Below are 14,594 nucleotides of genomic sequence, written 5' to 3'. Positions count from 1 at the left end.
CCAACTTCCTCTCTCCTATTGGAGCATCGGTTTGCACGCTGCAACACACGATGCTTGAATGAAAAATACCAGCACCGGTGACTCTACGTGCAATTTTGTCATTTCCTATGCACATGCATGAGCCTTCTACTACACAGATATGAAAATTTGCGCGCGAGCCCTAGTAGGCACTCAAGGTTTAGGCTTGGAATATAATTAAGGGATATACATGCATTCATCGAATACAAAGCTACAAAAGGCCCTCATCAATTAATCCCGTTTATAATTTTGCGATGGTGGTCGTGCTCATCTCCTGGTTACCGGTTACCAGTAAAACTAGTTTCTTCATCCAAACAACAAGGCACGCTCTTGCAAAAGCCTACGGCGCCGCGTACAAACGACACGCATAGTGCTCAGTCAAATCGGTGGGCGCATCACATGACGGAGCAGCCGTTGAGGTTGTCGTCGCTGAAGATGGTAGAGAGGTCCTCCTCGCGGCCGGCGGCGGGGGCGATGAGGGCGTCCACCCTGCGGACGTGGCCCGCCGGCGCCCTCTTGTCGTACACCGGCGGCGCGACGTAGGGGTTGGTGTAGGGCACGTAGGGCCACAGCTCGGCGCGCTTCCCCGTGGACAGGGCTCGCCGGAGCACCCGCTGCGGCTCCACGAACCCCTGCACCGTCACCTTCTGCTGCTTCCGGTTGATCTCCACCGACTCCACCCCTGTACATCCATCCAAATCAAATCATATATCGACGATAGAATTAACTAGTCCGCCGCGGCCTAGTAATACTGAATTCGTAACAAAAACGAGGTAAAATTTGAAGAAGGGAAGACGAATGTTTGAAATTAAATACGGATGCATGATGAACTTTCCAGAAGCCAGCACAGGATCATTGCAAAAGTTTTCCATGCTGAGTTGCTCACAAAAGAAGATTACGATCTGTTTGGATAGGCTAAAATTAATTGCTAAACTTTAGTATATATTAGCACGTACCTATGCTAAAGGTAAGGTTTTAAGTTTTGATTAAAGTTTAATCTATCTTATTAGCACTTCAATATGTATGGACTAATGCTAAAGTTTAGCACTTTGGATCAAACACAATTGGTTGATAGCAGCCCAGCGACGTGTAACTTGTGACACCACATTCTGAAGATAGGATCGTGTTTGACTCCCACCAACCTCATCAGGCATCAGGTCCGTTACACATACGGCCGACTTTCCAGTATGGTTGTTCAAGGAATCTAAGATAGGATGAGTGAGTGACGTGTGTAGCTTAAGAGTCTTAAGTTCACTAAATTGATCTATCAATCAATCAATGGTCCCAAGCTCTGAAACCAAGTATTTTTTTTCCCAATATCAGGACATGCTATGCTTCAAGGAGAGCAATTTTTATCCAACCAAAGAATTTAATTTGATTCGGTTGGAGCAGCTGAGTATACTTAAACCAAACCTGGGGAAGATTGTTGTGATTGATCGTGCCATTAATTTATGGGATCCCATTATTTTAGGGTACACGTGCATCATATTTGTCAAACACTACTATAGACGGCGGGCTGAGATAAGAAAAAAAAGGGATCCAGACAAAACAATTCAGGTAAATCCAAAACGCATGCATACCTCTCATTCTGGCAAGAGTGTTCCTGACCTTGAGCTCGCAGCCGTCACAGTCCATCCTCACCTTCAGCTCCACCGTGTGGAACTGCTTCCTCTTCCTGCTCTGCCTCTCCCTGCTGGCTCCCGCCAGCGCCGACACCACGGCTCCCATGGCGCCCTCAAACTCGCTGCACCGCTAGCTTTCTAATAATACAACCTAGTTAGAAGAATCACTTGCGCTCCTTCCTCGAAATGGCCAAGCAAAGCTCTGAAAGAAGTATGAACCATTAAGAACGGTTGCTCAATTCACTTGAGCTGGTGTGACTTGCTGCTAATAATGGAGGTGCCAAGGCCTAAGGCTCAGGTTTATGTAACCAACCATGCATGCCTGCTGCCTACCTATGAGTTATAGGTTGTTGGCGGGAGATAGCTTTCCATGTAGATGCCAAGATGCGCCATTCTTCCTTCCTTGGCTGCTGCTACAGTACTCTTCACTAAACAGACAAGATTGTTCTAATACGCAATGGGCTTTTTTCGCTTTCGGAAGGAGAAATGGATCCCTAATCTCCCAAATAAAGGCATATATGACCGACCATTTTCGATAAAGGATGCTACTCTATCGTATACTTATTCCCGTGCTAATCTGTCCAAAGGCATCCGTCTACATTCTTCGCTGCTTAGATTTCAGTAATGTAATTGACTTCTCTTTTTTTTTTTGTTAAATGAACTGGCAGGAAAGGTGTCTGTTATTATTAGAAAGCAGAGTGCTATTGACTACCCCGACTACATATCTAGGGACAACTTTTCTCTAGTAGCGAAGCCATACCCATATGTATTAATTTCTACAAAACTAAAACGGTGGAAAAAGAAGGAAAAAATAATTATCATCTTACATATCAATCGTCTAAAGGAAACAGGATCGAAGTTTACTGTACCACTATTTTTAGGATATTACATAAAAAATTCACAGGCATGGACATTCCACGTGAAAGAAATCGGTGCTTATAGCCTAAGAGTGGGAGAAGGTGAATTAAGCAAACTTAAAACCTTATCCTATAGCTCAAACTAGTTTGCATAAAATATAAACTAGATCATACTATCTAGATGTGCAACTATAGTTCATCTAGTATGAAACCCTTATCCCAAAAGAGTTTTGCAACTTATAGCCAATCCTATCAAGATACTACACTAAGAATGTAAAGGCACGCAAGTTGCAAGTAAGAAATGCGGAAACGTACAGAGAGGATGAGATGAAGTAAACTCTTGACGCAAGGATTTATTCTGTGTTATCGGTAGGCACTAAGCTATCCCTAGTCCATATTGTTGAAGCACTTATAAAGAGTATTGTTTTCCGATCACCAAGTCTCTTCCAGGGCACCCTTTAATTTGCCACAAAGGCTAGACCACTAAGGCTCATGCCAAGTCTTCCGGTCACCTTGATGCCGCCTTCACTACAGAGTTTCGCACGAAGGAGGGGTCTTCTCGTCCCCCGCACAGAGCCGTCGTCACCGCTCTACACCAAGCTGGAGGATCGAAGACTTGCCGACAAGTGACAAAGACTCCAAGCGGCCGGCACACCGAGATACAAGCTTGAGGTTCACCTCAAGAACCAGCACAAGGTTACAACACCTTGCTCTCACACTCTCTCTAGAGCTAGCCTAGCACTATACCTCACAAAGCTTGTGCTAAACCTAAGGATTTGATCAATGAGCTCTTTGGTTGGCTTGTAGAACTTCAGCAGAGTTTCTGTAGTTTCTCACGAACTCCAGCATTCTCAGATAACCCGGGGTGAGGCAAATCCACTCCTAGCCGTTACATATTTTTTCCCTAAAAAGCATAAAGCGTCGGTTAAACCGGTCGCAACCGTCGGTTTAACTGGTCACACCCAGCCTGCCTAATAGCCATTGAACTCCAACTGCCATCCTCTGTTGACGTTATTGCACTGACGCAATGCACCGACGACCATTGGTTTAACTTGTGCTGAAGACTTTGCTTGGAAACCCTTCTAGAATCAAAACATGCGTACTGAGTAACCACAGAATGATTGTACCAACGTCTTCTTTTGCACTGTTGGTTTAACCGGTGCCTCTATCATTTCTTCACTTGATTGCGTCTCCTCATTGTATCAATCTGATTAAATATTTTTGTTTGATTATTGTATAGGCATTATCTAGGATGTCTTTTCTTTCCTTTTCTTTCCAAAAAGCACCAGATAGTTGGTCCGTGTACTCTCTTTCACGTGAAAAGTGAGTGCTTGGCGAGCGAGCTAAAGTTGCACACACCATGACGCTCTCAAACCTCAGTGGGAGATAAAGATTACACCATTAGACTGAATCGTGCCAATTAGAGGAGACAGCAGCTGGAGCAATGCAAAAACGTAGGAAGATCTTTTTTGACATAAGAGTATCAGATCTTACGTATCTATCTAGGCACATGCACCATGCACTGAGTCAATAACCGATGGCTAAAAATAATTTTATGTGCAAGTGAATGTTGGCTAAGCATATTTCTTGGAATGGAGTTTACAAATTAAAGCGTGCATATATAAGGCAACTATATGAAACACATGGTTTTCCTAATAAGATATACATGTGGGTAACTTTGAATGTCTTTTCTTACTGTTAATGCATATGCGCATTTAGGAACCAATAGATCAGGCATGGGAGCTTTAAGGGACTGTCGTATAAGATAGTTCTCTGCGGCCTTTGCATGCGTAGCTTCCTGTGCCGGAAAGGATGAAAGGTGATGGAATATGAGAACTTTGGTGATAGATGAGGCAGTGTGTAGACACTGTAGTGTGTGGGACTGAGCTGGAAACAGTGACCTTCTACCCAAAATGGAACATATACCTTGCAATTATTGGCACAACACGTTCTCATGTTTGCTAAGGAATGCCTTTGTCTGGAACCCTTCAGATGTACGATTGTGCATGATTAGACACATATATTTCTGCTAAGCCAAATTTCAAGTATCATGCCCTTGTTAGCGCCTAATGTGCATTTCTGATCACTCAAATTAGAAAGACAAAACATTGTGAAAAAATGGACCAAAATAAGGCTGATTATTAATTTAGCCAGATTCGAGCTATCGATCAGAAATAGTCCAGAACACTACTGCATATACATTTTTTTCCTTCGCCTGGTTCCGATGCAGATTGCGCATCACTTAATCAGTTTGAATATGTGGCCATTATTTGGTCAAGGCTACTGCAGCGCATCGTTCCGATCACGATGCATCAGGCATGCTGGCTAATAGGAACCATCACTAGCATAGCAAAGCTTTTAAGAAGCGACGATCCTTGAAGCTTGAAAAATAGAGCCACTCTTTTCAGAGGAATTTGAGATTTTGGAGCATCGCCGGCCTGCCGGCCGGTGGAAACGACTGATCAGGACTTGAGAGGATGTTAGTTCTCCGTAGGGCATGTAGGCGTCACCATCGGAGAGCTCTTGGCCATCACCAATGATCAGCTGGGTGATTCTCTGCCTTGCTTTTCTCTGATGAAGCTTCCTCTCTGGCTTGATTGGCGCCCACAGGTCGCTGCTGACGAGCATAAAGGCATACTCTCTCCATCCTGTAATCCATCATGTAATATAAGATATTCTAGCAATTTTAGGATAGATTAAGGAAGAGAATAAAAGACGCATGTACCCTTATTTACCGGCCATAATTAAATTTTTTCTTAAGATTAAGCATGGTAGGAAGGAATAGAAAAGGTAAATATGCAGCTAAGAGACAAGGAAAATTAAATAACTTTCCTTTCATATTTATCCAAAAATTATTCAAAAGTTCTAGAATGCCTTACATTAATTGAAGTATAAATTTTGAACATTTTAATGCCTCAGGATGGAGGGAGTAGTTCATACGAGAAAACAGGGAAAGAATTGCATGGACTTTTTGCGATAAAATTGAACGTTAATTGATGCAACACACTGATTAGTACAAAGCTGGGGAAAAGGTCGACTTGCCAAACTAGACCTTTATAGCATGAATACATGAAATTTTTTTAAAAAAAATAACTGTATTTGAGTCATAAAAGCACCAAATCGTAACAAATATCTGGAGTAGTTTACAAATGTTAAGGTCTATTGTTTCAAAAAAAATGTTAAGGTCTAGTTGTAGAATCCTCTCTAACAAATCGTAACGCACTAAGTAGCTTATACTTGAAATCTCGCTAATAAAATAGCACCAGTGGTCTAGTGGTAGAATAGTACCCTGCCACGGTACAGACCCGGGTTCGATTCCCGGCTGGTGCATATCTCCCATTTTGCTTTTTTTTATTCTTTCAGTCTTATTTCCCCGTATTTAACTGTCACAGTAATAAATCAGCATTAGCGGACTCGTGCATTACTTTTTTCCCCCATTATTGAAGTCTTCTTTCCTCTCTAGTGCATTAGTTTTCTTTCCACTGCTCAATTACGACTTTACACGCTTTTCAAAAGTGGAGGTCATCTGACTTATTTGTTTGCTTCAAATATCTTCACGGATTACCATACTCACAACTGGGCATTTGTTTGTCTGCTAGGCCACGAAAGCATAAGGCTCACAGTTTCAGAAAAGAGATGTTTGTTGGCCAGTTACTCCGACTTGTTCTCTGTCGTGCGATTTAGTTTTTGAATTTTTCTGGATTTGTTCAAGTCCCTTTTGACTGTTTGCACACTATAATTAATATGTACATTTCTGGGGCCAATGGACCATCCACCAGGTGGTTTTGTAAACTATTCAGTAACGATGATGAAGAGTGAAGCTAATTCTTTGCCTTCTCTGTGTTGTTATCTGAACAAGTTTGCCATTTGACTGACTAATACGTGTGTCCTTCAAGTGAGCAAACCTGGAATATTTGAACTTGGACTAAATACCTTTTTTCTCACGGGTACTTGGAGATCTCTCTGTAAAACAAACAACCTTGAAATCACTCTGCTCCAGTTTTCATTTTGATTGTTTTCAGATAGCTTGAAATCTCCAACCTTGAATATTTGCATATTTGTTTTTGTTACAGATTGTGTTACTAATTTCACTATAAAATGGCAAAGGAGAAGGTCATGTATAAGAAGGAAGGCACACGAGATGATCTGTACATGTTCTTGGTTCTGTCCATGCTTGTACTTGGTAGTTTTCATTATTTGTTACTGATAATCTAATATTTTTCAGCTGAGGCCAAAGGAAGCTTCGGTGATGCTGCTAGGACTTATAGAGGGGACATGAGTAGTCTTGTAGGCATTTTTATTTTATTATTTTTCTTTGAAAACTGGATTGTGAACTGGAATGATGTAAATTGCATGGATGGTGTGATGCGATAAAATTCTGTCAGTTAGTTCACAAAAGGCTCAGTATTTTTTAGTGTTCTAGTGCTTGCCTCATTGCATTTGCTCAATAAGATTAACTTCCTGCATCATTGATATAGCATTTCACATCCAAACTATTGAAATAAATAAGTAATGAAATTCACCAGATGCATGTAGTCACCGCTATTGTAGTACTAATAGAGAGAATCTTCAGTGCAAACCATGTGGAGGCTTGATGTAAGATCCTAGAAACCTAATCTTACAAATACGAAGGTTAAGTACGTAAAATATGTTTTTCCGCAGAACAGCACCAGTGGTCTAGTGGTAGAATAGTACCCTGCCACGGTACAGACCCGGGTTCGATTCCCGGCTGGTGCAGTCATTTTTGCGTTTTTTTTTAATCTCTCAGCCTCATTTCCCCCTGTATTTAACTGTCACAATAACTCACTATCAGCGGACTGGAGTGCCCGACGTTACGTGATTTTAGTTCAAAAATAATGCCACAGTACATCTTTTAGCACATGCACAACTGAGAATGTTAGAAAAAATGCATACCGCTGCAGCTATACCTTGAGGAGAAAATGCCAGGGTTGTCTAATTCCCTAGAATTCAAAAGAAAAATAATGAAAAAGATACCACACCACGCAAATAGAAAGAACCGCATTTGTAAAAGAGGGAAGTGTAAGATGGAAATCTTGCGTTCCAAAATACTCACTCTATAAAAGATAAAGAATATTGTTTTTTTGCCCTCTGGTAATGGTTCAGTGAACAACAATAGTTATTTAATACCTGAAGCGAAAAATGATAAAAGGACTATGGTTGCAACCTTAATCTACCAAGGTGCTTAACACCAGTAACCGTGCAGTCTTTGCAGTCATGAGCTTCTCACCTGGTTTGTTCACACGGCTGACAACCGACTTTCTGCGTCAATCATCTTAGGAGTAACCACCAATCTTGAAGGTTCACCTGGAAGGTTACAGCAATTCAACATTTGCTTAGCAAAGACACGTTTGGTAAGAAGGTGGCCTGCTGTTTCAGTTTCTTGGTCGTGAGTCATTGCATAATCTGTGACTCTAGCCCATGTATTTCCATATGCTCTGGTGTCCAAAGCTGTCTCTGAAGATCCAGCATACAAAATTCAGACCAAGAGTGGTACTCAAGATTCCCAAAGTGCTATTGCACTAGAGATCCTTGAAAAAATTATCTTGAATGCCGATTTAGCACTGTGTTGACCTGAGCATGGCCATCGCCGATGCACTGTGTTGCCCTTCCGTGAAGATTTACTATGTTGATTAAGCTTGCACTGACAACAGGCTGATAATACCCCTGATCCTCTGTTCCTGGTGAAGAGTTTGTTTGACCATCTGCAGCTTCTTTGTTTTAATAGTAACTAAGCTCTCGTAAGTCAGGCGCTACATTTCTCATTGCGGTGCCTCTATGGTTCTACCCAGTTCACCAAAAAGGAGCAATTTTTCCATCATCAATGTGGACCCTTGGCAAGGTATCAAATATGGCTGGAACCTAAGCTCAAAATCAATTTGGAAAGATTTATAATTGTGTCCATAATGTACCTTACGCGACGAGATCTATCTCAGCTGCAAACCACAACCAGGTAGCTTTAGATGTAAAACACCCAGGCCTCCATACTCTACTGTTTGCAGTTGCCAAGCCGTTATGCATTTCCCTGAACTTATGCCTGATCTCCAATCTAGACGAAATTACCTTTTGCAGCCAGCCACTATGGGGGCAGCCAAGACTCTTGAGTTCACTCTTGCGGAAGTTGTCCTACGAGAAATAAGTATGACGATGACAGCTCATTGATCTATAGTAGCATGTTGAATAATTCTAGAGGGATTCTGCCTTTACTCTCATAACAACTTTTGTTTCAGGAAGTACTATCCACAACCATGTAAGCAATAACTTTCCCATTGCTGTCAGTGACAAACTGAAAAACCAAGAGATAAGTCCACTACTCCTGATTGCACAGCAGTCTCCATCTAGTTGACCAGATAGTGATCCTGGAAATGGTAATGTACAGCATGTAAATACAGATCTTGAATGACTAATTGGCTAAGCTGACAGAAAACATTTACCATTTAACTAAAAAGTGCTACAGGTTCAAAATCCATGTGGGCAAGTAACTACTGTGAACACTAACATGAATAGTTATCCTGGACCATTGGCAGATGCTGTAGCCGCATATATAACTTAGAGGATGAGATTGTGAAACTAATCTGTCAAGTGACAGGCTAGTTGGCCAAATCTTCACCAGGACCTTGTTTTATAGGTAAACAAAAACCTTTAGTTGAGATCCATTTGAGGACTGAATAACAAATATTAAGTATAAGGAGCAAATAGATAGGCAAGATTAGCAAAAGGCTAAAAGCTTTCTAAAGAAAATAGCTGCGGTTTGTTTTGTATATATTGCTACTTGGTACAGTACTATCTTCTTGCAATAAATGGCTTACATTTAAGGAACTGAGATCTTCTAGGAAAAAGTATCCTCCAAGGGTCCGAGACTACTACAAATCAAGAATGAGTGGGTAAGCTGATCTTACTTGGAGATGTACTGCACATCTGCACCTTCTCTTCTGGTGGATAGAAAATTCTGTCGTGAATGAATATCAGAACTGCAAAAAAGTGAATGAATACAAAAAACTATCAGGTATCAGAATAAAAAAATATTATTTACTGCAGACATGTAGATAATGTTCAGAGATACAAAAGGAAAAGTGGGATCCAATCGAAATGAACTGCATATAGCCAGATACACATAACAAATCAGAGCATAGAGGAATCGAGCTATGATATAGCAACATTCACCCAAAGATGCTATTCTTCATTTTCAAGATACACTGCAACTATCCAAATCGATAAGTCAAGCAATAAGTAGGTACTGTACCACCAAAGGATAGTTTCAACTTTTGAGTATTAGTAAAAAAAAGTATGAATATACATCTTTAGAGACATGTGAAAAATCAATGAAAACTAGTACTATTTGTTTTGCCAGTAACAGGAAAACAACCTTAAAGTAGCATCAGTTTTAAAACCTTGTACTTTTGGACCATTCAGTCATTATCTTTCAACCTATGATAGAAGTCGTAAATAAAATAAATCACAGTGGAAAGTCACAAAGCAAATAAAGTGACAGCAATTATTAGCAAGTTATTTTCTTGTCACACCCAATTCAGTTTCACAACATCTAACTAGTTGTTAATCTAATAAGTGTTTACACTCTTCATCGGTAAAGGAAATGTCATTTTTCATTTTAGGTATGGAAATTTGGCAAACAAAAGATGTTGCAGTACATAAGTAAAAACATGTGCCCTGAATTCTGTACATAAATTATATAGTAAATTTAGAGAATCACAGTAAGGTAAGGAAAAAGTGATCAACTATACCATTCTGTCCGTGAGGTGCAATGACCAAATTTTCGAAATAATATCCTCCGTCATCCTTGCAACTTAGGAAGTAACGGAGCAGGAATATGGTGCATGAGTTTTCTACAATAGAGGAATAACAAAAGTTGATCCAAATACACCGCTAGATAAAATTAAAAAAAGAAATCAGTGACCTGGGTCTTAGCAGGAGCAAAAGATTCAGATCAAATGTACCTAGCAGTTAGCATCCTTTTGAGCTGCATACTGCTATTTCTTTTTGTTTCTGTACAATTGAACTCTAACTCTGAAACTCCTTTTGTTTTTCTATTAACACAATAGGCAGCCCTCCAGCCTGTTCCTTTCAAAACAATGCAATCAAATTGGACTTGCTATGCTCCTATCTAGCTCACAGTTAGTTCTTTCAGTGTCATCAATGGCAATTCCTTTCTCTGACATTTCCTTCTTCAGAGATTCCATCTTTGATTCATTGCCAAATCTCGCATAGGTATCGACCATGATTCTATATATGCTACTGCTAGGCTCCACGTTCTTGTGCAACATTTGCCGATACAGACTTTCCATATCATGTACTCTCCCTGAACCACCCAATGCACTAAGAAGTGTATGGTATGTTCTCTGTGTAGGTTTGATGCCATACTTGTGCATTTCGTGGTGAAGCTCCAATGCTCTATCAGCATCGCCCTTGTTGCAGCATGCTGATATTATAGTATTGTAGCTGACAACATCAGGTCTCAGCCCGTGATTTGTTAAGTTGTAGACCAATTGTTCAGCTTCATCAACTTGTGAATTTTTGCAAAGACCTTTTAACAACAAATTGTAGGTAACTATACTTGCAGATACTCCACTATTTTTCATCTTCTCAGCAAGAATAAAAGCCTGCTCAATGGCACCAGACTCTATATAAGCATCGATGATTGAGTTGTAGACCTGTGCATTTGGTAAAACATCTTTGTGTATCATATCATCCAAGATTGCTACAGCTTCTGGGATTTTTCCATTCTTGCAAAAAGCATTTACAACTGAACCAAAAGAGATAACATTTGACTTTATACCCTTCTCTTGCATATCAGATAGAACAATGAGACATTTCTCAAGTTGGCCAGCCCTACCATAAGCGTCAATCAGTGTATTGAAAGTTTCCACACTCGGATCCACTCCACTATTCTCCATCTCCGTCACCAAATCCTCTGCTTTGGTCACCATCTCTGCCTTGCACAAACCATTTATTAGTGCATTATAAGTGATGTGATCTGGCCTAATGTAACGTGATTTCATCTGCTCAAATATGGAGAAGGCCCCTTGAAGGTCCCGAATCTGACAATAGCCATTGATTAGAGTGTTGTAGATCACTCGTGTTGGGGTCAATCCTGTGTGCACCAACATCCCCAACACTTGTTCTGCCTTTGCAACCTTTCCTTCTTTGCAAAGACCATTCAGAAAGATACTGCAAGTGTAAGCCCCAATCATGATGCCCTTCTTCAAAGACTCTCCAAACAAAGAAAGCATGGTCCATGAATCTCCAGTTCTAGTGAGACCACCAAACAAAATGCTGTATGTGAAACCATCCGGCGCCAACCTATGCGATGCCATCTCATCCAACAAGGCTCTCGTCTCGTCCATCCTGCCAGCGCGGCACAGCCCTGATAGCAGGATGTTGCAAGTGACGACATTCGGCTTTGGGCCATCATGGAGCATTTGATCCCGCAGCCTGAAACCAGCCTCCAGGTCCCCGCCCTTGACGTGCCCATCGATCATCGTGTTGTATGTGATCCTATTTGGTGCAACTCGCCTCTCCGCCATTTCATCGAACATCTTGAGGGCGTCGCTGCCCTTCCCTGCCCTCCATAGTCCCGCGATGACCACATTGTACGAGAAGGCGTCGGACGGAGGAGCCCCTTCGTCACGGCCCATCCGCCGCAGCATGCTGACGGCCTCATCGAGGTCTCCCGCCGCGACGGAGGCCTGGATGGCCTTGTTCCACGCGAAGGTGTCCGGGCGTACCCCGGCGGCCACGAGGACGCCGAACGCGGCGCGCGCGTCGGTGTACCGGTCGAGGGAGAGCAAGGACTCGAGGAGGAGGTTGCAGGATGAGAGGGACGGCAGCGGCGCGGGCACGGCGTCGTCGCCCGCGCTGGCGAGGAGAGAGAGCAGGCGGAGCGCGCCGTCGGGTTGGCGGAGGCGCGCGGAGGCGACGACGAGGGCGGAAGCCGCGTCGCAGAGGAAGGAACGAGGGGGCGGGTCGCCGTGGCAGGCGGCGGCGGAGGCAGCGGCGGCGGGTGTGGCGGCGAGGGCGTGGTAGAGGTCGGGGACGTTGGCGGCGGGGGGATGGGAGGAGAGGAGGAGGGACTTGGCGAAGTCGACGCAGCGGTGGAAGCGGCCGGCGGCGACGAGGGAGGCGAGCTCGCTGAGGCAGGCCGCGGAGGCGGAGGATAGGTGGCGGCGGCAGGGAAGGAGGCGGGACATTTAATTTGGGAATTGGGAGCATGGCCATGGTTCGTCTCGGGGAGGTTTTGCAGGGTTTTGCAGCTTGCCTTTGCTGTGCGTTTCATTCAACTTCGTTTTTTTAACGAACATTCAACTTTGAATAGAACATGAAATTGCACACTTAGCATGATGAAATAATTTATATTCCCCAAATGTTCTCTCTCAGATCCTGTTTTAAACATTTTTTGCCACGGAAACTTGTAAAAAGGTTGGCTAGTATAACTTTAAAATCTTTAGTTTGAAAATAGTAGTCACTTGTGTGTAAGTTTTACCCCTGTAACATAACCTTATAAATTTGTTAAATTTTTGTAAATATATACCTTACAATAGGGGTCATAGACATAATCGTAATGTTCTAAATTCAATATGAAGTATTTTTTATCAAAGACAATAGTAGAGTTTTATCTTCTTCCGCACAAAATGATAATTTATCCCAAGTTCACCGCTATTCTTGTCCAAAATTTAGTTCAGTAGTGCAATCTTACTCTGCATGGATTTTGAAATACTTAATGTTACATCATGTTAGGTTCATACTTCCTCTCCTCGCAAAAAAAAAAGTTGATACTTCCTCTCACAAATAAATTTTGCTTTCACAAAAAATGTGTTGCCTTTTGATCCCGAAGGGACTGATATTCTTTCACTTTTGCAAATAAATGTTGCTTTGGATAGCAAACATGATCTCGGAACAGCAACTCTAATTATATTGATTTCTATCATATTTATGTATACTATTTAACAAAGCAAATTTATCAAAAGATAGAGTTCCTTTTCAAACTGGAATCCTGTATTAACGTTTTCCTTTGTTGAAACATAAATGTCTTGGAAAAATCAAGATTATCATATCCTTAGAGCATCTCCAGGAGCCTAGCCAAATCTCACTCTCCATATTCCCAATTAGCTATCCATTTAGCTAAGATTCGCTCTCCATATCTAGGTACACTCGAATAGACTTGCCAAATCCTTAACTATCCATATTTAAAATTTCAAATTACCCCTTCCTCCGAGCTCACCTCCACCTCGGCTCCTCTCCCCTACAGCCATGATGCCTCCACCTTCTCCCTCTCCACGAGCAGCCGACAACGCCACCCTCTTCCTCTTCTCTATTCATGCCAACAGCAGCGGCGGCAGCCCAGGTCCCCTCCTCCTCTGATTTCCCCCACGGCCACCAGAGCAGCACCGGCGCTCCTCTCCTCTGCCTCCAAGCTGAGGTCCAGCAGCCATGGCGTCGAGCAGAGCCAGCTCCCTCGCCTCCCTTCTCGTGGAGCACCAAAATTTAAGGGAGACACACACCCGCGCAGCACCTAGCCCACAACGTCGGGCAACGGGCGGGGGCGCACGCTCATGGCGCGGGCTCGACAGCGACGCCTTGGAGTTGTGCCGGCTCAACGGCGCGCTGGCAGGAGGGGGCGCGGGAGCTGCGGGCCTCGACGGCGCACCGGCAGTAGGGGGCGAGCAACGAGGAAAGCAGCGCGGGAAAGGAGCCTCTGCGGGAGGGGAGGTCGAGATTGCGAGTGCGAGGCCTCGGCAAATATGCCTAGCGAGGGGGATGGATTCCGACCAGGATTGCAAGCGGAGGTAGATGACGAGCTTCTTGGATGCCGATTTCTACCCTTTACCAATTCAAATACGGATGGCGAGCCCGTTGGATTCCTCTTACTCAGCTCAAAAGATAGAGTTCTTTTTCAAACTGGAAGAGCACCTTGACCTGAGCCCACGCCATCGGTCAGACGACGACCCGCCCTTGGAGATGGTGTGCAGTGCGATGCCGGTGCGGCGGCTACCAGGCGAGGTTCGAACAGAGTTTACACTAGGACCATGATAACCACTACAGGAAAATAGCCAACTTCCGACGG

General features: G+C 43.1%; 2 protein-coding genes and 2 non-coding genes across 7 annotated transcripts; 2 read left to right on the top strand and 2 right to left on the bottom strand.

The window, feature by feature from the left end:
- Window positions 1–132: 132 nt before the first annotated feature.
- LOC112897364 (heavy metal-associated isoprenylated plant protein 23-like) lies at window positions 133–2,110 on the bottom strand. Of its 3 annotated transcripts, none has more exons than XM_025965652.1 (3): window positions 1,860–1,945; window positions 1,599–1,778; window positions 133–700 (listed from the first exon to the last, which is right to left on the bottom strand). In XM_025965652.1, the coding sequence occupies exons 2-3, from the start codon at window positions 1,744–1,746 to the stop codon at window positions 414–416; spliced, it is 435 nt and encodes a 144-aa protein (XP_025821437.1). In that variant the 5' UTR covers window positions 1,747–1,778; window positions 1,860–1,945; the 3' UTR covers window positions 133–413. The 3 variants fall into 3 exon arrangements, with proteins under 3 accessions (XP_025821437.1, XP_025821436.1, XP_025821435.1); XM_025965651.1 differs by lacking the exon at window positions 1,860–1,945 and adding an exon at window positions 1,974–2,110 and having other exon boundaries at window positions 135–700; window positions 1,599–1,842; XM_025965650.1 differs by having other exon boundaries at window positions 136–700; window positions 1,599–1,962.
- Window positions 2,111–5,756: 3,646 nt separating this feature from the next.
- TRNAG-GCC lies at window positions 5,757–5,827 on the top strand. The gene has a single exon. It is a non-coding gene; the product is annotated as a tRNA-Gly (tRNA).
- Window positions 5,828–7,163: 1,336 nt separating this feature from the next.
- TRNAG-GCC lies at window positions 7,164–7,234 on the top strand. The gene has a single exon. It is a non-coding gene; the product is annotated as a tRNA-Gly (tRNA).
- A 342-nt stretch (window positions 7,235–7,576) lies between these two features.
- Window positions 7,577–12,724, bottom strand: LOC112896452 (pentatricopeptide repeat-containing protein At5g12100, mitochondrial-like). 2 transcript variants are annotated; one of them, XM_025964421.1, is made up of 4 exons: window positions 10,471–12,724; window positions 10,258–10,359; window positions 9,325–9,486; window positions 7,577–8,874 (listed from the first exon to the last, which is right to left on the bottom strand). In XM_025964421.1, the coding sequence occupies exon 1, from the start codon at window positions 12,718–12,720 to the stop codon at window positions 10,612–10,614; it is 2,109 nt and encodes a 702-aa protein (XP_025820206.1). In that variant the 5' UTR covers window positions 12,721–12,724; the 3' UTR covers window positions 7,577–8,874; window positions 9,325–9,486; window positions 10,258–10,359; window positions 10,471–10,611. The 2 variants fall into 2 exon arrangements, with proteins under 2 accessions (XP_025820206.1, XP_025820205.1); XM_025964420.1 differs by having other exon boundaries at window positions 9,415–9,486.
- Between the last annotated feature and the right edge of the window lie 1,870 nt (window positions 12,725–14,594).

The sequence above is a fragment of the Panicum hallii genome, chromosome 6 (assembly GCF_002211085.1).
Source record: "Panicum hallii strain FIL2 chromosome 6, PHallii_v3.1, whole genome shotgun sequence".
NCBI lineage: Eukaryota > Viridiplantae > Streptophyta > Magnoliopsida > Poales > Poaceae > Panicum > Panicum hallii.
The sequence above is the reverse complement of the archived record's forward strand: the minus strand, read 5'-3'. Positions and strand labels throughout refer to the sequence as shown.